Source organism: Saimiri boliviensis, chromosome 4 (genome assembly GCF_048565385.1).
Source record: "Saimiri boliviensis isolate mSaiBol1 chromosome 4, mSaiBol1.pri, whole genome shotgun sequence".
NCBI classification, from domain to species: domain Eukaryota; kingdom Metazoa; phylum Chordata; class Mammalia; order Primates; family Cebidae; genus Saimiri; species Saimiri boliviensis.
The window spans coordinates 44,542,762-44,569,170 of record NC_133452.1 but is presented as its reverse complement, the minus strand read 5'-3'; the positions used below and the strand labels follow the sequence as shown (position 1 = coordinate 44,569,170).

At 36.5% G+C, this 26,409-nt stretch overlaps 1 protein-coding gene across 2 annotated transcripts in view; it reads left to right on the top strand.

Annotated features, from left to right (window-relative positions):
- Window positions 1-26,409, top strand: part of RNF217 (ring finger protein 217) — a 129,606-nt gene that overhangs the window by 62,199 nt on the left and 40,998 nt on the right. For both annotated transcript variants that reach the window (XM_074397518.1, XM_003932377.4), the window contains exon 2: window positions 16,296-16,529. In XM_074397518.1, coding sequence (XP_074253619.1) covers window positions 16,296-16,529 — 234 coding nt within the window. The remainder of the gene's footprint in view (window positions 1-16,295; window positions 16,530-26,409) is intronic.

Below are 26,409 nucleotides of genomic sequence, written 5' to 3'. Positions count from 1 at the left end.
TCCTTACATGGCAGCAGCAAGAGAAAATGAGGAAAAAGGAAGAGGTGGAACCCCTGATAAACTCATCAGACCTTGTGAGACTTATTTGCTATCACAAGAATAGCATGGGAAAGACCAACCCCTATGATTCAGTTCCTCCCACAGGTGGGAATTCTGAGAGATACAATTCAAGTTGAGATTTGGGAGGGGACACCGCCAAACCACATCAGCTGCTTTTTCACCACACACTAAAGAGGCTTAGAATAAAGCCCATAATTCATCAGTGCAAAGATGTGAGATAGAAACCGAGACTAAGAAATGTATTCAGAAACAAACTTAAGTAAATTCCTAATTCAATTTTGATAGGTAGAACTCTATACCCATAATTCTCACTAATCTGTCTTATTTTCAACACCAATCCAAGGATTCGGTTTTATTGCCAATTCTGCATGTTATCAACCATAGTTAGGAAACACTTGTGACATATATATGTGTGTGTGTATAAATGTGTGTGTGTGTGTGATGTTCTTATTAATATATGACACTTATGCCACATATATAATGTTCTTATTAATGTTCTACTATAAAAAACAATAAGAACATTAATAAGAAAAAAATAATTCCTCATCCTACAAAATCAATTTTAGTGGTTCCTCCTTTTCTCTCAGCTCATGTTTTTCCATATATACTTTTATATACTTATATTATGTAAATATAATTTTTATTATGTTTTCTCACCTAACGTTATAAGATACTCTTTTTTATTTTTTTTTCTACTTAAAACTTTAGATGTAGCTCAAGCTCCTCATTGAGATCCTTTCCATTCTTCATGGTTTAGCTAAAAGGCTACTTCCTCCACCAACAGTCAAAACTAATTCTCCTCTGTTCTTCTCTGCCTAAACTATGGTTATTTATGCCCATGTCTCTCTACCCTGATAAACTGGAAACTACTTGAGGACAGCAGTTTATTCATCTTTAAATTCCCCATAGTAGCTAGTTGAGTGTCTTGTTTATGTTCAACACTAAATAGGTATTTGAGTATTGAAACAAATGCATAGAATCATTTAGGGAAATGTTATTTGAGAAGATGCTGAAGTGAAAAGAAGCAAGCCAGGCAATAGGAGGAAAATACCAATGAAAAGAGAGGAGATGTGATAATACTAATTTTTGATGAAGTGGATGTAGAATTTGTATAAAAACAGCAAATAGAAGACTGTAGATATGAGTCACACCCTGTGTGCACTGAGCAATAGTGCAGTTAAATATATAAACCAGAAGTTGCTGGAAATGCATATATAATGTGGAAAAGATTGTAGTAAGCAATTTTAATACTCATCATTCAGAATCAGTTCAAGTGGACAAATAAGAAGGTCATAGAGGAATTGACTTAAACAAGCATCATGGTTGTAGTTTAATAGAGGTCTAAGTAGAATCTTATAACTCTCTTGATTAGAGTAAAAATTTTTAATGTCCAAGAAACATTTTTTTAAATCTGTAATTGACCAGAAATAAAAACTTTAATTTTTTTTCTTTCTTTTTTTATTTTATTATTTTTATTTTTGAGATGGAGTTCCACTCTTGTTGCCCAGGCTGGAGTGCAATGGTGCCATCTCGGCTCACTGCAACCTCTGCCTCCTGGGTTCAAGTGGTTTTCCTGCCTCAGCCTCCTGAGTAGCTAGGATTATAGGCGTGTATCAGCATACCAGGCTAATTTTGTATTTTTAGTAGAGATGGAGTTTCTCCATGTTTGTTAGGCTGATCTCAAACTCCTGACTTCAGGTGATCCACCCACCTCAGCCTCCCAAAGTGTTGGGATTACAGGAGTGAGCTACCATGCCTGGCCAATATTTTTTAAAATAAGATTCTTTTTGAGAGACAGTCTCTCTCTGTCACCCAGGATGGAGTGCAATGGCACAATCTTGGCTCACTGCAGCCTCAGCCACCCAGAATCACGCAATCCTCCCACTTCAGCCTTCATAGTAGCTAGACTGGGACTGCAGGCATCTGCCACCACGCCTGGCAAATGGGGTTTCAGCATGTTGTCCAGCTGGTCTCCAACTTCTGAGCTCAAGCCATCCACCCACCTTGGCCCTTCAAAGTGCTGGGATTACAAGCATGAGCCACCACACCCAGCTAAAATTAAGATTTTTACAGTATACTTACACAATTCATAATTAAGTAAAGTTGAAAATAAGTAATAGGAAAAAGTTACCAAAATTTATCTGTAGTGAAACTAAGAAATACTTACAGAGAAAGAGAAAACAGATTATAAACTGCCTAGAAAATAAGACAGGATGTTTTATATCCAAATTTTTGGAACATAGAGAAAAACTGTATTCATTACTAAAGAGTAAAAGCAGAAAACAAAAGGACAAGGACTAAGGACTCATCTTAAGGAATTAGAAAAAGAATAACATAATGAACCAAATAAAAGCAGAAAGAGGAAAATACAAAAGGTAAAAACTGAAAGAAAGAAAAACAAAAAGAAAAAAAGCAGTACAAAAGCTAAGTCCACAATGCTGGTTACTTTAAAGAATCAAAGATAAACTCTTTTAAATGCTTGGTTTAAGAATAAAAGAAAGTGAAAATGAAAAAAATAAGAAAGAGACAGATAAGAGAAACAGACAGGATGAGAAAAAACGAAAATCATAGAGAGATAGAGAAGGAATGAAATAATATTCAATTGCAACTGAAGTGAAAACCTAGGAAACAGATATTTTCCTAGAAAAAGACATCCTCTTATGTATTCTGTGGTATTTGGCTCATTCACATTTTTTACTTCTTAGATTAATTTTGGTAATTTGGAATTCCTGAGGCCTTCTCTTCTTTTGGTTTTCCTTTTTTTTTTTTTAATTTTTTATTTATTAGGGTTGAGGATAACCCTGATTTTCACACCTGCATGATGGCTTTGGTTTCTGGGTGTCACACTTTTATAAACCAACAAATCAAGAAAGAAAGACTTCAAATAATACATGAGGAATACTTAAAGAAGTAGGGATGTTTACCTTAAAAAGCCTGAAGGGATTTAATAACTGTTTTCAGGTATTTGAAGATCCATTACCAAGAAGGCAAGCACATCCTGTAAGACCCAACAGGGAATTAAAAACACCTTGTTGTGTACAGGGAACAAATTTGCGGAGCTAGTAGATTACTCATATGGACCAACATGTCTGTTTTCCCGTATCTTACCCACGTCACCTTAAATGTGCCCATGCTTGAGTCTCATTGGCAGTTGTCTGCCTATTCCTAGGGTTTAAAAATTGCCTGTAATTTGCAAAATTTAGCTTTCTCCTTTTACTGTTCAGTTATTAAGAGAACTTATTATGATTTGTGGAAAGAGACCATTATTTTCTATAACTAAACTACTGATGGCCTATGCTTTTGTTTGTGTTTGGCATTTTTAAGATATGTAAGCATATTTTAAAGACCAAGAGAAAGAAACCAATCAAGAATGACTTATAAATACATATGTAGAAGTGGTAAAAGATTTCTTGTGAGTTCAGTAAAAGTCTTTAAAACTTAAAGTAGTTTCTTAAGCTAGTACCTAAAATTTTCATTTGTTCCTTTTTATCAAAATTGAACATTTAAGTAAGATTTTTTTAAGGCTTCCCTCTCCCACTAGAATAATGCTAATTTCTACCCAGTGTTACTGGCTCAACTAAAACATTTCCCACGTCACTTAATGCCTACTACTGTGAACCATATGTCTACAACTTCCATAGCTGTATGCCTGAATTTCCAACTTGGTTAACTTTATGAGAAAATAGGGGCATTTTTGTCATAAAGATGTATGATTTATTTTTCTTATATGTGTCATTATTCAGTCTTCTTTTTGCAATACAATATATTCATGTAGTTTGTGTTTTTATTTAACTTTCTTTCAATATATGCTCTTGGAGGGAGAACACTAAATTATGAATGAGAATATTGAATTATGAATGGTGAATGATTTTGCAAAATCCAAAACACTCAAAAAGAGTAATAAACATTAAAGAGTTTCTAATTCCTAAAACTAAATTTCATGAAATACTACTTTCTAAATATCAAGGAAGGCAAATATCAGAAAAATTATATTGAGTATTCCCTACTGTTCCAGGTGTTTTATATAAATTAATGCATATCCCTCTAATCAACCCAATTTAATTGATAAATTCCCATCTCGGTTGACAAATGCAAATGCCAGAGAAAGGAGATAGTAAGGAAAGAAGATGCTTAAATGAGGGGCTAAGCCAATTTAACTCTGGAATCTATTCTTTTAACCAGTACACCCTGTAGCTTTCTAAGGTAGAGCTAAAGCTTTAGAGAGCTTAAATGAAATTTCAGTTTTTTTCTAAAAGCGCACATCTCAGAATTATGGAATTTTAGAACTAGCAAAGTACTCAAGGTCAATCAGTTCATCTTTAAGAGAATTGGTTGTTTGTATCCCTGGAACTCAAGGGCACCAGGACATAAACAATACCAGGAACTTGTATCTGATTCAGATTTTAGAGTTCTTTTAATAAATTACCTGTGTATTGCAATATATAAACCGCAATTTTGTATATCCAGAATATATAAAGAACTCCTCCAAATCAGTAAGAAAAATGCTGCCAACCAACCCACCAGAAAAATGGTAATGCGAAATACCAGGCAGATATTAAAAACAAGAGACAAGGAAACTCATTGCATGGTGATATTAAAATATCACCAAAATATTTATCAAGTAAAGAAAGCCAGATGAATATTATTTGCTAACATTTGGGTTAAATACTTAAGTTAAAAAAGAACAAAATACATATATTAGTATTTCTTGTATGTGCTTTAAAAGTTTCTGGAAGGAAATGACAGCCATTTTGAGGGGTGAATGGAGAAAATAGGACAGTCCTAAGAGATAATTGTATGTCTACCTTATACTTTTTGGTTTATGAACTGTGATAAATTTTGAACTTATTTTACAAAACTGAATTAAATATTTAAAAATTGGCATAAGAGGGTAAGGGAGCACGGATATTAGGATAGTGAGGAGGGAAGAAAGAAGTTTAACATAAAAAAGATGATTGTAGAAAAGTACATTTGGACTGGTTTAATAAAACATTAATATCTCATTAATTGTACAGTTATCATTTTAACTATAATATTTAGACTTATTTTGGTGAATTATTATTAATTCTTTCAAAACTACGTATCAGTATGGTTTTAATATGCTTTTACCTGATGAAAAGCATATTCATGAAGGTGAATACCTTTTCATATGTTTACTGGACATTTGGACATTGTCTTTTGTGAAGTCCTTGTTAAAGTCTGTTGACCCTTTCTCTTATGGGTTTGTTGTCTGCATTTTTTTCACTGCTTTGGAGTTCTTTATATGTTCTGAATATACAAAACTTGCCATTTATGTATTCCAAATGTCTTCTCACAGTTTTGTTGGCATCTCTACTCTCTTAACAATATCTGTTGGTAAACAAAGATTTAAATTATAAATTATCCAATTTATCAAAATTTTATGGTTTTTTTAATGTTGTGAAAGAAATCTTTTCCTTCCTCAAAGTCATGAAGATACTCATTTTGATCATCTTTAGAAGGTTTTTTGTTCACCTTTTCTATTTACTGTTATAGTCTACCTGGTTTGAGGTAAAAGTCAAGACTGATTTTTATTTATTTATTTATTTATTTTGCAGCTCCTCATCTTTGGAAGTTTTTTTTTTCAGTTTTACTTTTATTTATTTATTTTTTGTTAGACTTTAAGTTCTGGGATACATGTGCAGAACGTGCATGGTTGTTACATAGGTATACACGTGTCGTGGTGGTTTGCTGCACCCATCAACCTATCATCTAGGTTTTAAGCCCCTCATGCAGGAAGTGTTTCTCCTGATGCTACCCCTCCCCTTGCCCCTCATCCCCTGACAGGCCCCAGTGTGTGATGTTTCCCTCCCTGTGTCCATGGGTTCTCATTGTTCAACTTTCACTTACGAGTGAGAACATGCGGTGTTTTGTTTCCTGTTCCTGTGTTAGTTTGCTGAGCATGATGGTTTCTAGCTTCATCCATGTTTCTGCAAAGAACATGAACTCATCTTTTTTATGGCTGCATAGTATTCCATAGTATATGTGTCACATTTTCCTTATCCAGTCTATCATTGATGGGCATTTTGGTTGGTTCCAAGTCTTTGCTATTGTGAATAGTACTGTAATAAACATATGTGTGTATATGTCTTTATAGTAGAATGATTTATAATCCTTTAGACATATACCCAGTAATGGGATTGCTGGGTCAAATATTATTTCTAGTTCCAGATCCAAAAGCAATTACAACAAAAGCCAAAATTGACAAATGGGATATAATTAAACTAAAGAGCTTATGCCCAGCAAGAGAAACTATCGTCAGAGTGAACAGACAACCTACAGAATGGGAGAAAAATTTTGCAATGTATTCATCTGACAAAGGTCTAATATCCAGAATCTGCAAGGAACTTACACAAATTTACAAGAAAAAGAACATCAGAAAGTGGGTGAAGGATATGGACAGACACTTGTTAAAAGAGGGTATTTATATGGCCTACAAACATGATAAAAGGACATCATCACTGGTCATTAGAGAAATGCAAATCAAAACCACAGTGAGATACCATCTCACGCCAGTTAGAATGGCAATTATTTAAAAGGAAACCACAGATGATGGCAAGGTTGTGGAGAAATAGAAACACTTTTACACTATTGATGGGAGTGTAAATTAGTTCAAACATTGTGGAAGATAATGTGGCTATTCCTCAAGATTGATTTTTTTTTTTTTTTTTTTGAGACGGAGTTTCGCTCTTGTTACCCAGGCTGGAGTGCAATGGCCCGATCTCGGTTCACCGCAACCTCCGCCTCCTGGGCTCAGGCAATTCTCCTGCCTCAGCCTCCTGAGTAGCTGGGATTACAGACATGCGCCACCATGCCCAGCTAATTTTTTGTATTTTTAGTAGAGACGGGGTTTCACCATGTTGACCAGGATGATCTCGATCTCCTGACCTCGTGATCCACCCGCGTCAGCCTTCCAAAGTGCAGGGATTACAGGCGTGAGCCACCGCTCCCAGCCAAGACTGATTTTTTTAATGAGTATTCAAACAACAACACAATATTGAAAAAACCACCCTCCCCACTGCTCTGTAGTGTTCATATGGAAGTGGTTTTGTTCTGTTCTCTTTTCTGTTCCGTTGTTCTGATATCTATCCTTGTGCCACTGTCACATTAATGTAATTCCTGTTGCTTTATCATCAGTCACTTATGGCAGAAAAAGTTTTACTACTTTATTTTTCTAGATCAAGAGTATTAGTCGATTCAGGCTGCTGTATCAAAATACCAGAAACTGAGTAGCTTTTAAACGACAATCTACCAGCAAGGCACTTGAGACTGAAGTTTTTTACTTGGGAATATGCTTTTTTCCTCTGGTCGCTTCTTGTTACTGTTGTTTGGTGTTGGTCAGTTTTACTTTATGCACTTAAATGTGGTTTTCTTTGTACTGTATTTATCTTGCTTAGAGTTAAGAGATTTATGGAATTTTTGGCTTTTTAAAAATCATTTTTAGAAAAATCCAAAAGCATCTAGCACTAGGCCCTTTAGTAGCGGCTGAAAACAAAAAAGCATATGTATTAGTAAGGCAGGCACCTTCCCATAATCACTGATCAGTAAAGTGATCGGGGCATCAGTGAGTCTGAAATCAATCTGCCCCTATGGTGCACCTCAAAGTAATTAATCCACACAAACTACCTGGAGCTGCGCTTTGCTGTAGATCTATGTATATTTTGTGATTATTGTTACTGCTTTTGTTACAGTACTCTCTTCTTTCTGCCAAACAAAGCTACTTCCATTTTTCAAAACAGGAAATATGAAATCCTCTAGTATCAAGTGAGCAAAATCCAAAGCACCTTGTAAAATATCATGGCTAATGCTTTAAACCAAGATCAGAGTCATAAACCATACATTTGATAAATTGAGCATTGAGGCCCAAGATTTGTATTTTTTTCAGTTCTTTTCTTTAGAGGATTTAATTAATTAACCTGCCACTTTTCCAGAGGTCTTTGTCACCTGAGTCATTAAATTACTTTTGAGTTCTCCCAGGTGGCAAATTAGCTATGTAGCTTGAACATTAAGTGGATAATAGTGTCTCTTCTGATGCCTTGTAGATTGCTTTAGAGTTAAGCATTTTTTTTTTCTTAAAAGCATAGAAATGTTTTTGTTAAGAAAAGCTGAAGAGTATCTTTTTCAGTGATATAAATCATTGTATTAGCATTGAACACAGGGAGCAGCAAAATATCTTTAAGTACATTAAGTAGATAAAATCCTGTAAACAGAGATTAAATGGTATATTATTTAGAATGTTAACTTGATACTAAAAAATTGACATTTTTTGGAGATATATGGTATCATGGATGTGGTTTTAAAAGGACTTCTTAAGTTTTTAGCCCCATACTAAAACTTTTATGAATGAAATGACATGATGTCTTGTATTTTCTTCAAAATAACATGGGAGAGCCATATTATTCAGGGTATAGAAGAAAAACGATTCGCTGTAAGTTGACAATTTAAGCTACAGGACGGCTGTTTAAGGATTCACAATACCAAGCTGCCAACGTTCCCATGTACTTGTAATTATTCCCAATAAGTTTCTTTTTAACTATTGGGTAAATATTAAATGAATTGATACCAAAAAAATCACAAGTTTGCTAGAAGACTATCAATACTAATTAATCGCTATGTTCTCAATGCCTCTGGTGGCAGGATTCATGGCTTAATCCACTTTATACTATGGACTTTTTCTATTACCTATTACGTTGTTAGGAGCTTGGTATAAGGTTTTTGGGGTGTATTAATGATATATTTTTTTCTAATTTAATTTTAAAATTCTGTGATACATGTGCAGGATGTGCAGGTTTGTTCCATAGGTAAACATGTATCATGGTGGTTTGCTACATCTATCAACCCATCACCTAAGTACTAAGCCTCACACGCATTAGCTCTTTTTCCTAATGTTCTTCTTTCCTCCACCATATCCAGAAATACCCCAGTGTGTGTTGTTTCCCTCCCTGTGTCCATGTGTTCTCATGGTTTAGCTCCCACTTATAAATGAGAACATGTGATGTTTGGTTTTCTGTTTCTGCATTAGTTTGCTGAGGATAATAGCTTCCAGCTCCATCCATGTCCCTGCAAAGGATGTGGTCTCATTTCTTTCTATGGTTGCATAATATTCCATGGTGCATATGTATGAAATTTTCTTGTCTTTTTTCTTTTTATTCTTTTTAAATTTCACTTTAATTTCTGGGAATGTATGTACAGAAGCAGGGGTTGCAATCCTAGTCATTGATAAAATAGACCTCAAACCAACAAAGACCAAAAAAGACAAAGAAGGGCATTACATAATGGTAAGGGAATCAATGCGACAAGAAAAGCTAGCTGTCTTAAATATATATGCACCCAATACAGGAGCACCCAGATTCATAAAGCAAGTTCTTAGATAACTACAAAGAGAGTTAGACTCCCACACAATCATAGTGAGAGACTTTAACACCCCACTGTTAATATTAGACAGATCAACAAGACAGAAAATTAGCAAGGACATTCAGAACTTGAACTCACCTCTGGATCAAGTGGACCTAACAGACATGTACAGAACTCTCCACCCTAAATCAACAGAATATACATTCTTCTCAGTGCCACGTGACACTTATTGTAAACTCGACTACATACATGGAAGTAAAACATTCCTCAACAAATGCAAAAGAACTGATATTATAACAATCTCTCAGACCACAGTGCAATCAAATTAGAACTCAAGATTAATAAACTCACTCAAAACCGTACAACTACATGGAAACTGAACAACCTGCTTCTGAATGACTCCTGGGTAAATAACGAAATTAAGACAGAAATCAGGAAGTTCTTTGAAACCAATGAGAACAAAGAGACAACATACCAGAATCTTTGGGACACAGCTAAAGCCATGTTAAGAGAGAAATTTCGAGCACTAAATGCCCACTTCAGAAAGCTGGAAAGATCTAAAGTTGACACCCTAACATCACAATTAAAAGAACTGTAGAGAGACAAGAGCAAACAAATTGAAAAGCTAACAGAAGACAAGAAATAACTAAGATCAGAACAGAAATGGAGGAGAGAGAGAGACATTAAAAAAAAAAAAAACCAAAAATCTATGAATCCAGGAGCTGCTTTGTTGAAAAAGTTAACAAAATAGAGCACTAGCTAGACTAATAAAGAAGAAAAGAGAGGAGAATTAAATAGACACAATAAAAAATGATAAAGGGGATATCACCACTGATCCCACAGAAATACAAACTACCATCAGAGAATATTATAAACACCTCTACTCAAATGAACTAGAAAATCTAGAAGAAATGGATAAATCCTGGACACATACACACCCTGACAAGACTAAACCAGGAAGTTGAGCCCCTGAATAGACCAATAGCAAGTTCTAAAATTGAGGCAGTAATTAATAGCCTACCAACCAAAAAAATGCCCAGGACCAGACAGATTCATAGCCCAATTCTACCAGAGGTACAAAGAGGAGCTGGTACGATTCCTTCTGAAACTATTCCAAACAACTGAAAAGGAGGGACTCTTCCCTAACTCATTTTATGAGGCCAGCATCATCCTGATAACAAAACCTGGCAGAGACACAACAAAAAAAGAAAACTTCAGGCCAATATTCATGATGAACATAGATGCAAAAATTATCAATAAAATACTGGCAAACCGAATCCAGCAGTACATCAAAAAACTTATCCCCCACTATCAAGTCGGCTTCATCCCTGGGATGCAAGTCTGGTTCCATATACAGAAGTCAATCAACATGATCCATCACATAAACAGAATCAGTGACAGAAACCAGATGGTTATATTAATATGTAGAAAAGGCCCTTGATAAAATCTAACATTCCTTCTTGTTAAAAACTAACAATAAGCCAGGTATTGATGGAACATATCTCAAAATAATAAGAGCTATTTATGACAAACCTGTAGCCAATATCATACTGAATGGGCAGAATCTGGAAACATTCCCTTTGAAAACTGGCCCTAGACAAGGATGCCCTCTCTTACCACTCCTATTAATGATCTTTGTTCTTATTTCTGTTAAAAATTAATAGTGAAATATTTTTAGCAAATACTATATATTCATGGAAGCCATACTTTATTAGAAACTTTTCAGTAAGTATCAACCATTAATTATCAAGCTATCAAATCAAAACCTAAAATCATCCTTGGTTTATTTCCACCCTTTACTTCATCCCCAATATCTACTCAACCACAAAACCTCATTGGTTCCACTCAAAAGGAGACATAAATGGCCAGTAGGGCTATGAAAAAAGGCAACATCACTAATCATTCGGGAAATGCTAATTAAAGACACAACTGTATATCACCTCACACCTGTTGGCATGATTAATTATCAAAAAGATGAGAAGTAAGTGTTGGCAAAGATGTGGAGAAAAGGGAACCCTTGTACCTTGTTGGTGGGAATATAAACTGTTATAGACATTATGGAAAGCAATATAAAATATATTTAAAAAATTAAAAATAGACCTACCATATAATCTAGCAATCCAACTGCAGCATATATATCCAAAAGAAATATAATTAGTATGTTGAAGAGATATCTGTACTCCCATATTCATTGTAGCATTTTTCACAATAGCTGAGATATAGAAAAAAACATGGAATTGTCCATCGTGGATCAAGGGGTAAAGAAAATGTGACATACATACACAAGTAAATACTATTTAGTCTTTATAAAGGAGATCCTGTCATTTGCAACAACATAGATGAACCTCCAAGACATTGTGTTGAATTTAATAGTCCAGGCACAGAAAGACAAATACCCATGATCTCACATATATATGGAATCTTAAAAAGTCAAACTCACAGAAATGGGGAGGAGAATGGTGGTTAGCCGGGCTGCGTGGGGGAAGCAGGGAGGGATTGGGGAGATGTTGGTGAACATTTCAGTTAGGCGGAATAACTTCAGTAGATCTGTCATTATTTCAAGCTCATAATACATTGTTAATGACAGTCACCATGTTAATGACACATTTACATGACACGATGACTGTCCTTAACAGCGTATTATAAGCTTTAAAATTGCTAAAAGAATACATTTTAAGTGTTCTCACGGTAAAAGTATGTGACGTGATGCATTTTTTAATTAGCTTGGTTAATATATATTGATCTGTACATATATATATATATATATATATATATATATATATAAACATCATGTTATATACCATAAATATATACAATTTTTGTTAATTAAAAAAAATCTCATTGATTCTACTTTCAAAATACACCCTGTATCTTATTACCTCTCAGTCATCTATCATCTACTGCCTGTAACAGCTAGACATCCCTTGTGGGAAGAGCCATTGAATCCAGACTTCCGGGATTCTCCCAGCCTTCACTGGTATTCCTCTACAGTCTCTTCTCCAAGAAGAGCATGTCAGTCCTCCTCTTAAAACCAGTGATTCGTATTGTCTTTATATAATACAGACTTTACCATGGCCAATGAGGCCTGTGTGATCTCTCTTCTGCCTAACTCTCCAACTTCATCTCATGCTGTTCTCTCCCCCATTTCACATATATTTTGGCCACTGGGTTCTGTGCTCTGAGCAAAGACACATCAGACACCTGTGTGGGGCCAGTGTCCTCTTTTCCTTTGTTTTCTTTCTCTTCCTCGTGTCCTCTGCATGACTGGCCTTTCAGTTCTCAACTCACGTTGTTATTTCCTTAGAGGTTGCCTCCACGATGTATAGTTCATTCATAACACTGGTTACCATCTGCCTTGCTTGCTTGCTTATTATCTATTTCCTTCAGTAGACACCGTGTATCTCTTTCTCCTCTTATCTCTCCAGAAGTTTGTCACACTACCTAGCCCATAAAAACCACATTTAACTGAAATTTAAGATGTGATCAATTGTAGGATGCAGTATTAGGTTATGTGCTGCCAAGAAGGTAAAAACACTGAAAATTAAACTATCATACAATACTTTCTTGTGATCATAAAAAACTTGACTGTTGAAAAATTAAAATGTGCTTTTAAGATGCATTCTTGATAAAGTACATATCTTGTTGAAGGCATGAAAAAGTATAATTCACTTAATCATAATTAGTTGTTTGCTAGTCATCTTTTGAGGAAATTGTTCTGAAAAAGATGCATATAGAGGCCAAGAGATTGCATAGGTGAGTAACACTGTGTTATGAAAAAGATGATATTGGTAACATGAAGAAGTATAAGTAATTGAAGGATTGTGTGAGTGGTTGTTCCAAACTGCCAGTTACTGGCTTGTCAACAGTGATTCCAATTCTGTAGGTCTTGAGTGGGCCACGAAACTGGAATGCTCAACAGACACTTTAAGAGACTCATATACAGTTGTTCTGGAAATAGATTCAGCCCTCTGCAGAGGAAAGACAGAAGACAAAGATGTAAATTGCTAGAGCTGGTTTTGGGAAGGTATGGGACTGTACATCTGATTACCTCTATGTGTTCAATAAAATATAAAGTCTTTGATTCAATGTAGTAGGATAGGGATTTTGGAACCTTTAGAAAGAAGGGAAGGTAAGGAATAGTCAATGCAGAGTATGAAAGCAAGAGGAAGTAATATATTCTACAGAAATTGATAGGTTTGCAGATTTGAGAAATACTGAAGTAGAAAGCATGTGTGTGAATGATTGGATGTTAGATGGTATCCCAATGTGGTTGAGTAATCAGTACCCACTGCTGAAGGAGTATAAAGACAACCTGCCCCCTTTAGCTACCTTGGATTGTTGTAGTCTCTAAACTGCATTCAGTTTCCATAAGACCTGACCATTCCTGGGTGGCTGTGAAATTACTGCAGCTTCCATTTTTGTCATTTATATAGTTAAAATAAAATAAACTCATAAGTGAGGAAGGCTGGATTCAAACACTGACCTAAATAGTAAAACATTCAGGTTCTTAATCACAAAAATGTATTGCTTCCCAATAACAAGGACCTCTTGAGATGTCCCAAGTGAGCCCCTTTTCTGTGGACTTGAAAGAAACTATCTTTCATCTGAAAACTGCATAGTTTCTATTTTTATAGGAAAAACTTCCACACTCCTAAGATGGCTTCATGCTCTGCTCTCGTGCTCTGGTCCAAGCTGGTTCATATTTCCTTACAGCCTCATCTTTCCTTACTCACACTTTGTGGTCCAGTCTGCTCATCTTTAAGCCCCATCCCAAGGCTATGATCTTTAAGTTCAGATGCATGCGCATTTGGGTGCTATACACGTTGATCCAATTGGGTTTGCTAGTGCTATGTTCTCTGTCCTTCAGGCCTTTGCCCATGTTGTCTCTTTTGTCTGCTTGGAACCCCTTCTCACCCTTGTTTGGCTAAATCCTACTAGTCTTAAGCTCTTACTTGAAACCTCACTTCTTCCAAGAAGCCTCTTCTGATCCCCCCAGGTCTGAGATTACAGTACTTCTCCTGACACCTTGTACTCGCCATTTTGCATCCTGATTGCCTCTTTTAGCAAAGAGGCAATCAGGACCTGCACTTGCAAAGTTTTAGTGCCTAGCTCATACCTGCCTCAGAATTGTGGTCAATAAATGTCTACAGAATATTAGAAAAGGAAACAGTTAATCATCTTTTAACATTTAAGTTATATACTTTATTAAGGTAGATTCTTAGTATGCTAAACAGGGATTTTTATCTGCACAAAAATCTCCTGAGGACGTCTGTCTTGAGGTAGAACAAAATAATTTATTTTAAAACATAATTTGAGTTATAATAGCATCGCAACAGTGTAACATGAATAATAATAAAATCTGATTGGGACTGTGAGCAGACTCATCAGAAAAAGTAGAAAAAAATGTTTGGGCACATATTTTAAATCCTCTCTGGGCCATGTTTTGTACAATAGTAGTATAAAATTATGCAACAATTTAGACTTTTAACAGGTCAATACTAATAAGGAGATTTATCCAAAGCCAGCCTCTTTCATTTTGTTTTCAGTTTAGCTCATGTCCTTTACTGGCATTCAACATGTCACCCCATTCATCCTTCAGCTTGTAACTTCTTAATTACCTTTCCTCAAGTTTGTGCCAGATAAACAGCAATGTTAAAAGTTCCTATGAATTTAGGGTTTTTTAAATTGCTCTTTGTGATGATGTTCTTCTTTCCCCAAACTGCGTGGCTTTCTCTCATTCCTATCTGAGTCTTCATAGGGTGCTTTTCTACTGCAAGTGGATATGTTTTGCTTTCTGAGAATGTCAGATTCACCCAAATAGAAAAGAAAGAGTTTGGTGTTGTGATTTGGAGGTTTTGGTGCCTCTCTTTACTACATTAGGATTGACAAAAGAGATTGTAGTGCCATGAATATAAAGAGTTATTTTTGACTACTGATGAAAAACACTCTAGCTACTCATTATTTCAAAGTGGTTTATTTTAATTATTTAAAAATTAGTTGTGTCCACACTTGGTGCTTTAATCTTTTATTGTAATCTTTAATGCTAAGCATCTCTAGTATTCCATACCACATGCTAAATGTCACATTCTGATGTATCCTTCCTTCTCTGCTAATCTAGCTCCGTAGTCCTTTGAATACATCAATTTTGTAAATTACCTCAGTAGCAGCCAGATTTCATAAGGATTTTTTACTGTTGGAGCTGTTTTAATTTTCTTACTTGTTCCTGTGATTCTTATTATATAGGAACTACTTACTTCATGTTCTTAACACAGAAGCGTCAGGAAAACTGTTATTTTTTGTAACAATTTTTAAACTATTAGGCATTATGCATTACAAAATCTCTTCTGTCTTTTTAAAATAGTAAAATGTGCCCAGAGTTAAGTATTCTGCAGTGAAGTTGAAAAATGTGAAACACCGTTTAGTTGGCATACTGTCTAAATGCTGCCTCACCCTGCAGCTCCTGCAGTTGGTTCATCATCTGAATGCTGTCCAACCCTGCAGTTTCCAGAAACGTGAGATGATCATTTGCTTCTTTGGTGAACCTGTGGCTTAGGTCCATTTCTTTTCACACACACACACATACACACACACACACACACACACACACACACACACACACACACACACTGATCACAGAAGACCTAAATGCCCTATAAATCATTTTGGAAACATTACATACTGATTATTTTGGTATTGCCTAAGTAAGATATCAAGGTGATTAACTTTCATTATGTTAGCTTAAAAATTACACACAATCCTTTATTGCAGTTATGAAATAAGTAATACTGTATACCAAAAAAATAAATGAAAGAAAATAACCAGTGACTTTTTTTTTCCCTTCCATCTGCTCTTCCATCATACAGGTACAACTTGGCCAAGTAGAAATCAAATGCCCAATAACAGAGTGTTTTGAATTCTTGGAAGAATCAACTGTTGTCTATAACTTAACGCATGAAGACTCCATCAAGTATAAGTACTTCTTGGAACTTGGCCGTATTGATTCCAGCACCAAGCCGTGTCCTCAGTGCAAGCACTTTACAACCTTCAAGAAAAAAGGACATATTCCCACCCCTTCCAGATCAGAAAGCAAATACAAAGTAAGCATTTTCACCGGAGTGTGGGTTTGATGTTACACGGCAGAAGCAACCAGATTAGATCAACTTGTTGTAGGCATTAAGGGGGCTTTTTTCCTTTATGGAGCTGAAGGTGAGCATATATTGGCCATCATTCTCAAAGTATATGGTTCGGGGAGGCTGAGAGCATTCTTAAGGAATTAATTGAAGCTTTTTCTTTGACTTTAACCAAGTTGAAAATTAACCTTGTAACCTTATTGGAAGGCTGATCTTTAGAGTAATAAATAATTACTACCAGCAAGTACTAAATAAAAACTAAGGCTTTTTCTTTATTATTATGAACCTGATTTTTTCAGTAGTCCCAATGTAAGTCTCCTCTTGCTCTGTCTATAATAGGTAAAAATAGTATAAGTCGTATTCATTCATTTATTCAGCAAATGTAGAATGCTGTATATGCTAGGCAGTGTGCTAAGTGTGGGGGTTATAGAGCAAATATGATACAGTCTCTGCTTCCAAAACATCTAATGAAGATGGGAGAGATATATGTTCTAAAATGACAATTCAATATGATTGGAAAAAAACACAAAACTGTGTACATATAGGGTGTTTGAGGACACCTGGAGGGTTTGGTACTAGGACGTCAGGAATGGCTTCAGGGAGGAGGTGCAGTTCGCCAGACAGATAAGCATGGTGAGCATTTCAGAGAATGGAATGAGTAAGTGCATCGTCCCTGAGGCTAAGGCCAGGCATGCTGCAAACAAGTGCTTCTAGAGCTGGTGGGAAGTAGGGGAGAGGCAGCTGGTCGGGCAGTTAAGAGCAGATCGTGTTGAGTCTTGTGCAGTTTGCGCAGAAGTTTGGATTTAACTGTGTAAGCATTAGGGAAATGTCATCTGGCAGCATTCATAGACGCTATCACAAAGGACCAGACAGAAGCCTGGGAAACCAAGGCAACAAATGTGGCAGCAGAGCATTGATTCACAGCCTTGATTGTACATTAGAATTACCCGGAGAACTGTCAGGACACACCAGTGCTCCAGGCCCACCTCGGAACAATTGTCTTCCAAATTTTTGAGCCTCACCAGGTGACTAATCCACAGCAGAGAATCTTTGCAGTAAATGAAGCAGAAAACCAGTGAGGCTGGGGCAGTAGTTTTCATCTTTGTCATTACAGCAAAATGGCAGGATGAAGTGGTTTCAAAGGCTGTTCGAAGTCATCTCCGCTTAAGATAGGTTTCCACTCATGTTCCCTTACTTGAGAGCAGCAGTTACATTATTCATCTTGTAGCTTTGAGGGGACCATAGTTTAGTAAGTAGTTCCCTCTGCTGTTGCAGTGATCAGTATTTGTAGGTACTCAAAACTTCTTCACAAATCGTTGTTCTTTGAAACTGCTTGGCTCTCATAGTTAATTTCTTTTATGTACTGTTTTTATGCAGGCCAATCTCTATAAGGTTAGAAAAAAAAATCCCTTTTTTCCCTTCTATAAAAAGCATCATTTTCGGGGTTACAAAATTGTATAACTAAAAGTACTGTCTTATAGGGATATTGAATGCTGACTATTAATATAATACTTTCAATTCATGCTATATATCCTTAGATTATTTTATTTTTATTGCAATTGTATGTTATTGTATATGATCACAAAATTACTAGTTTTAGAAGGATTTGTTATTCCATAGATTAGGATATTCAATTTTTTCTAATATATGCTCAGAATTAGGTATGTAGAAACTCAGACTATACTAATTTTTAAAATTGCAGTAATTAAAACATGTATACAAAATTGAATTTGAGTGGGAATAATTGAGTAGTTTTAAAATGTGTTGTTTTTGTGAAATGGGTAAAGGAGTTATAATTTAAGGCACAATTATGGCAATAGTAAAATGTTTACATCTCATTTCATCTAAAAATCACCCAAATCATGTGATGAGCATAATGTTTCACAATACATATGTATTGATAGTGAAATATGTAAAAATTGACAAATAGAAGATTCTACATTTGTATAGTATTGAGTGAACCCATGATATTCTATAACATTTCCCAGTGGTCAGCCTTCCTCCAATGTCTATCAGTTTGTGGTAGGTAAGAAGAGAAGCAGGGGCAAATGGATCAAGATCTTAAACTCAATTGTTTCCTTTTGACGAGTAGGGGAAAAGAAAATTTACTTTGAGGTGAGGAGGAATTCAACACACAATAAATGTTGATTGTGAAGCCGTTAAAATCTTCAGCAGTGGGTGCTGGGTGGAAATCTCATTACACTATAAAGTGAAAGTTAAGCAAATTTCAAAAGAGCAAAAACAGCCACAGAATTTGAGGGTGATTATTTTTGTTACTTCTCTTTACTAGTGTAGAAGAGAAGATCATTAACAGAAGAGGTCGATAATCTCCTTGATCTAAGTGGTACAAAGTTCTAGGGATGATTCCAATAATTCCTGAAGTCACTGATTCTTACTTCTCTTAGTGTAAAGTTTGTATAACATTTTTCATCTTAAACTCGTGGTTTACATTAACATTAACTATCGGATTTACATACCCATGCCTGTCTGGGTATGATAGGTAAGGAGAGCACTAACATCAAGCCAACCAATTGTGAGATTCATGGCCACAGTTTGGCACCCTGAACTGAGATTAAGATCTTTGTTCTTTGCGGTGAACAGGCGAATATTTTTTATTTTGTGATATTTTTAAAAATTCCATTTCCCCCAATAAAAGAAGGCCGTTCCAAATTGGTGTCCTTTATTATAACTTTAAGAGGAGTGAATTCAGTTACTCACACTTGTTGCTGTTAATGTCTGACATTTCTGTGCAATTTAACATCTATTTATTATAATGTTTACAGGCTTAAGTGGGCTGGTATCTATTGATAAAACCCTTGCAATGTTTATTTTGATTTTATTCTGTGTCATTAATTCACAATATCTCTATCCAAGATGCGATTCTTTGAGCATTTATTATGGCTTTTGCTGTCAATTCAGCTGTTTGAAAATATTATAGCTGTTTTATATCTGAGTAAGTGCTTTTCACATGAAGTTTGAGACCTAGAATTTCGTATTTGGGGGTTTTAATTTTTGTAAAGACCACTTGTTGTTTGTACTCAGCAGTACCCTTTATCCAAAGGGTAAAAAGAATATAACAATAAGCAGTAACTAGAACTCTGACCTGTCCATTTATCCTTCCAGGCCCAACACTCAACAGTTCCCTTTGGCAAAAATTTGAGTATATAGAGCTTTTTATTATGTTCTGAACATTGTCAAACTCATACTATATCAAATAGAACAAATGCATTCATGAATTGAAAGATTTACATTGAGACAACCTTGCCTTTCATCAAATCCAGTCTCACTTTTTCATTCGTAGTATTTCTGTCTTCTTCACCCTAAAACTCTTGTCATGATGCCAAAAAGGCTTACCGTTAAGGTTGACTAAAATTTCTAACTAGAAATCTAATTTCTAACCTGAATAGTTCATATATTTTATCAGTGCAGTAGGAACTGCATATAAATACAGAGAACAAGTTAATGGAATGATGGAGAAATTAAAAAATGATGAAGGTGACTAAAGTCCTCATGGGACGCCTGGAGACAGACATATAACCCACAGCCAAAGTCTTTCTCCATAGCAGTTACCATCTGTGATTTTATGGCATGTGTGGTTATTTGCTTAAAGTTTCTCTTTCTAACTGGTCTCTAGGAATCCAGGTCCAAGGTTACTTCATTCACTCCTGATAACCTGTGTCAGGCTCTATGTCTGGTAAAATGTACACTCAAAATATATTCGTCAAATGATTCATTTAGGAGTAAACACATAACTAAGCCTTGAGATGTTGGATTTACCAAGGTGGAAAAGGCAGGTCATAGCACTGCTCTCAAACTAGAATTAAACTCTCAGCTTCTCACACACTTGGTCTGTCACCTTGAATATGGTTTCCATGTCTTTAACTGGGGATGGTAATAGTACCTACATCATAAGAAGTTGTAAGAATTAAATGAGATCACACATATAAATTGCCTAGCACCATGTATGACACATAGTAAATGCTCAGCACTTACTGGAAAGTATTACGATTGTTATTATTATTAGGCAAAGAGCAGAATGAGCAACCCTGGGTTTTGAGAAGGGCATAGAGGAGTGAAAAAAGAATACGGATGAAATAAAACATGTGGTGAGTGGTGGACAATGGGCCGAAAGGAGGGGTGAAATTGACTGTTTCTGGAAGAGGAGAAACAGGTCTACAAAATGAAAAATTAATTCATTTTGAAATGTGTTAATGTTCTGGAAAATCTTTCCTGACAAGAAACCCAAGCTGCACTCAGGGCATTGAAGGAACACAGTTTATTACACCGGCAGGCCCAGAAGGGTTCAAACCCAAAAGTCTGGACCCCGGCTAAGAAAAGTACACAGTTTTTATAGGTAAAGGGACAGGGGAAGTAACTCAGAACTTTAGACAACATGGCAGTTTTCCGTAAGGCTTTTCAGTTAGTAAGCAATAAGCTGTGAGGTACAGAAGCAGAAAGAGGCAGTTACTAGAAAACACAGGGGCAGTTTTAAAATAGGGGACAGTTGCTGACTACGAGCTGATAAAGTCCTGGGCAAAATTTCCATTTCATTGATAGTGTTAAGTTTGAAGACCCTTTGGGGCATCAAGGAAATGTCCAGAGAACATGACTCAGGAGTGATTTGGTGGAAGTCATCAATATTGGGGGCAGTGAAAGGGATTGTTATTGAACTTACAGAAATGAAAAAAAAAATTCTTTGGGAGGTAGAGGAGGTGACAGCAGTTCTTTATGGAAGAGAGGAGAGACGTAAAAGAATTAAAAGTAGTTATTTTACTCATACAAGTTTTACTGAAGTAGGTGCAATTCTAGGCTTCCTTTTTATTCCAAGTGTAGACTAAGAAATGATCCTCCTTTTCATATCGATTTGGAGAAAGAGTTGAAGGTCATGCTTATCAACATGTTAAAGAACATGTTAGAGATAATTCTCTTGATGGTTTCCATCAGGTAAGAATAATCCCCACTCTTCTTCTGACAAATGTTAAGCAGAATCTTGATAATTTATACAATGGCACTTCTGACGCATCACCAGGTGAAAGAAAAAAAAGCCAATAAAATTCCCTGGAGAAACTGTATTCTTACCTTATCTCTCTAGCTGCCTTTTTTTCTTTCTTGTGAACCCTCTGAGTAGAAATTACATTTTATAAAGACTACTTAAATATTTTATTTTCTTATGTGGTAAAGAATTTTCTAAGGGCGTTAAGAATACAGTCAAATCAATCGGTTGTTCCAAACTGGTGTACTTTAAAACATGCTTAACCTTGCTTCTGAACATGTAATTAGTATGCTCCTTTGTTCTGGTTTTCCCTGACACTGTCACTTTAAGTTGACAGCATTTACAAATGAGGAATCTGATTGTGCATTTTCCCTGCAAGGTTAGGGTAGCTTATGACACACACTGATTTCTCTTGGGATTAATGTATCACTCATGTCAGGAGTTGATAGAAAACAAGTGTAGTTTCTTATGGTTGTTTTGGCATCGATTTATGAGGCAGATAAAGACAAAATTGTCTAGCCCCGTTTAAAGGCGCCAATGTAAACAAAGTGTGTGTTATATATGTTACCTTTAAAAAAATGTATAACACTCAGCTATGATGTAAGCCTACCAAATTATATTAGCATTTCTTTCCTCACTTACCAATGAAGTGTTTTGCTAAGGCTGTTCTTTGTTTGCTGTTTTGATGCATAAATTAGCCATAATATTTTTAGAGGTTTTAACTTGTGCTTGAACTTGTGACAGCCAAATGTTGGAATTTATCTGATATTTTAGCCTACCCCTGACCTTAAAAAAAAAAAAAAAAAAAAAAAAAAAAACTATAATAATTGTAATAATCAAATCTTGCAGCTGCGATAAATTGACCTGCAGTTTTCACTTTATCACATTGTCATTGAGTCTTTAGCACAATGAACAAGTGAAGAGTCATCTCTCTCTGATGGCCCCCGAGATAGTGTGTTAAATAAAGTAGGCCAAGTCTGGTGTTCATTATAAAATGGTCTGGAGAATAATCTGAAAGAAGTGAAGCGAAGACCTTACTTGTCTTATCTACCACCCTCTGTACACCTACCTTTCCGTATTTACCCCCTTAGATTTGCAAAAGAATCTGCTGGAGCTGTCTGCACAGTGCACGGATCCCCTCTACCGTATGCCTACCAGTTGGCCGTGCAGACTCTGAACAATGATTTTGTTAAGGACCTTGCTGTTAATATAATTATTTCTTTCCATTTTCAGAAACCTCCGATTTGAAAGAATTCATTGTTACCTTTGGGCTGAGGTGTGCCTTCCTCTTGCTTTCACGTTTTTGTCACAGAGAATATTCCCATTTCCTCTTGTACACTGTAACACAATGGACCTCTTGCTACCTTATGTGGGTACCTCTTGTGAGTGTTATCCTGATTCTGTTGTGTTCAGAGCAAGACACCTTGTTCAAAACAGGATGATAACACATTTTTCTGGCTAGGACTTTGGGCTGTGCAAATCAGGGAAGATTTTCCAGTATCCTTTGTATTCACCAGTGGAGAAATAGGTCCTCAGACCAGCAATAGACCAGACAAATGCTTCTATGGGCTTTGCTCTCTGGGTTTACAGGAAGAGTCTGTAAATACTTAAGGTGTTTCAAAGTGCTAGGAGCAAGATGGACTGATAGGATATAGTGATTTTCAAATTAGGGAGAGAGTACTTTTTCAACAACTCCCATGATCAATTCTGACGTGGTGTCCAAAAAAAAGCATGACTCCAACTTGAACATAAAAGCTAGTATTGAGGTGAATATATTGTGCAATAAAACATTGTTCTGCATATGTAAAAGGAAACTAATGTTGAGGGCATTCAGTAAGGTTATTTATATAAAAAATCACCATTTCTCAATATGTCTTACCTTGTCTGTGTCACTCTGCATTTTGCGTGTGTGTATATGTGGTTTTGTTTGTTTGTTTTGTTTCGGTCTGCTGCTGTTCCTCAGCAGTTAAGAAACTTTTTCTTTCCCTTTCCAGCTTCGTTTTAGCTGTGCTGTGAGAAACTAAGGCAAGGATCACAGATCACATTTGGACTAGGTTCCAGGGCGCAGTGCCTCACGTATGTGACATACACTGACAAGGCTGTATATGACTGGCCTTTCCATTCAGCGAGAGATCCCCAAGTAGACAGTGAAATCTCAGGGAGTAAGATTCAAGGCAAGAAGTCAAACCATGTGTTCCCATGTGGAGAATTTCTTTCCATTGCCACCACTCTGGCTTTAGGATTTGATGTTATAAGCGAGCAAACAGCGCTAAGTGCTTCCTGGAAAGTATTTGAAGCCATGCATCAAGACTCATTTTCTCCTCTCTAGAATATGTTGCACTTCTTCACATCTCCTCATCTTCAAGAAAAGCATCTTCTGTTTTTAAAACATTTGTATAACTAAAAGATTTCCCAATTATTTACCATATTGGTTAGTTTCTTTTTTTCTTTTCTTTTCTTTTCTTTTTTTTTTTTTTTTTTTTTTTTTTTTGACAGAGTCTCTCTCTGTTGCCAGGCGCCAGGCTGGAGTGCAGTGACGCTATCTTGGCTCACTGCAACCTCTGCCTCCTGGGTTCAAGCAATTCTTCTGCCTCAGCCTCCCAAGTAGCTGGGACTACAGGGCCCGCCACCACGCCGAGCTAATTTTTGTATTTTTAGTAGAGACGGGGTTTCACCATGTTGGTCAGGGTGGTCTCCATCTCCTGACCTTGTGATCTTCCCACCTCGGCCTCCCAAAGTGCTGGGATTACAGGCATGAGCCACCATGCCCGGCCTTGGTTAGTTTCTTTAGGACATACTAGAGTCTGACAGCCATGATTTTTACGTTTCCTATGCAGAGCTTCTGGACCTCAGTATATTTGCAGGAACATGCCAGGATTGTAGGAACTTATTGTCTCCATGGCATCTCTGTTCAGGCTACATGAGAACACTTGCCGTTTCCCCAACACACCATGTGCTCTTGGGCCTCTGTGTGGTGGCTCAGGGTGGACCCTCTACCCAAAGTGTTACCTCATCACTTTTCCCAATAACATTCTACTCATTGCGGAAGGCCACATTCTCTCTGAACGCTTATGTTTCAGCCTTCACTGAAGCCTCTTTCAATGGCCCCCTCTTGTCCCAGCGTCTATGATAGCAACTACTATATGCCTTTATAGCTCTTTTGGTTTGTATCTGTCCGACCCCAGGAAGTTCCGTAAGGGCAAATATTTTCATTCTTTTCTGCTTACAATCAATATAGACAGTCTCTGCTACTTGAAGGTACCCAATAAATATTTGTCAAATGGGAAAATGAATTGATAAATGTGCTTCATTATTGAGAATCTGAACCTGAAGTTCTAGTAAAGCCAATTCTTTTTGGAAAACTGAATTAGCCCTTATATTTGCAGTGCTACTTTACACATGGTGGTTGTTTAGTATTTTGAATTTGATGAGTAATGATTTTGTGATTTATTTTAAATGATGTGTATAAGGGTATCTAGAATTTAGGCAGGAAAATAATGATCTGGTTTTTGTTTTCTTTAGTTTTAGATACTGTTTTTATTTTGTGGGTTGTTTCCTTGACTTGATGAATTATCAGGAGAAAATGCCATTTTCTTAGGGCAGGTGAGCTGTGTACTTTCATCTCAGTGTAGCACAGACTTCTGGAGAAACTAAGGGTATTCAAAAGTAAAAATATAATATAAAGTTCTTTTATCTTTTGTGAATTCTAGAGAAAGTGCATCCAGATTCTGAGCTCTGATAACTTTGTTCTTGAAGCACTTGCAGCCCTGCTCACCTCTTTTAGAAGAGTTTGTGTACTAATCATAGTGCTCAGTGAAAGACCATTAGGATAATATATTTAGTAAACATCTGATAATATAGGAATTTGCAGTATCATCTCAGCCACAAGTCATAAATTAGATATGTTGGTTTTTCCTTGAATTCATTTAATGTTAACTGATACGTGGTACCTAAACTGTGTGCAAAATAATTCATTTTACATGAGACAAAGCCTTTGACAAACACAGCTCACTGAGGAGTGCACTTCTGGGCTGCTGGAGAGATTAGACATCTACATGCTTGATGGAACTTCCATAAGAAAGATAATGAATCTGGTTGCGAAGAATAGGGAAGACATCATGAAGAAAGGAGCATTTGCTGAAGATAAGATTGTAATAGATTTAGTTCACTGTTACCAGAAGCAGAAATGTGCTATTTCTTGGGCTACCTCAATTAGTGAGGTTTACTGGAAGGCTCTATGGGGAGTAGGAAGGGCAGAAAACACTCTCTGCAGCTGCCCTGGCAGGCCTCACAGAGAATCAGATACAAGCTCTGGTAATGTGAGAGCCTTTCTGTCATCTCACTGGAAGTCAATGTCTGTTTCCTTCACCAGTGGTCTGCACTGGAGTCACTCAGCTCTTCTCTGTCTTTGCCTCCATGAAAGCATCCTTTGTATCTTCATGACACTCCTCAAGAGAGAAAAATCTATCTTGACTATCCATTCAACAATGAGCGAGCAGCCCTGCCGCACAAAGTTCATGCCACTGCTTAGGCAGCTTGCCAACTAGTGGATATGTGTTTTTGGCTTAGGTACTCATTCCTGGTCCAACAAATTGTGGCCAGGGTGATGGAGTCACATGGTATGGAGCAGTGCTTCTCAAACTTTAGGATGCATACGAATCACCTGTAGGCCTTGTGAAAATGTGCACTTTTGGCTCTGAGGTCTAAGGATTCGTGAGTTCTGTGTTTCCAACAAGCTCTCAGGTGATGCTGATGTTTCTGGCCCTGCGACCACACTTTGAGCCACAAGAACAGAGCATGATGATTTCAGTGTGACTGTAATTACTCAGAAGTCAGGCACTCCATGTGTGGGTC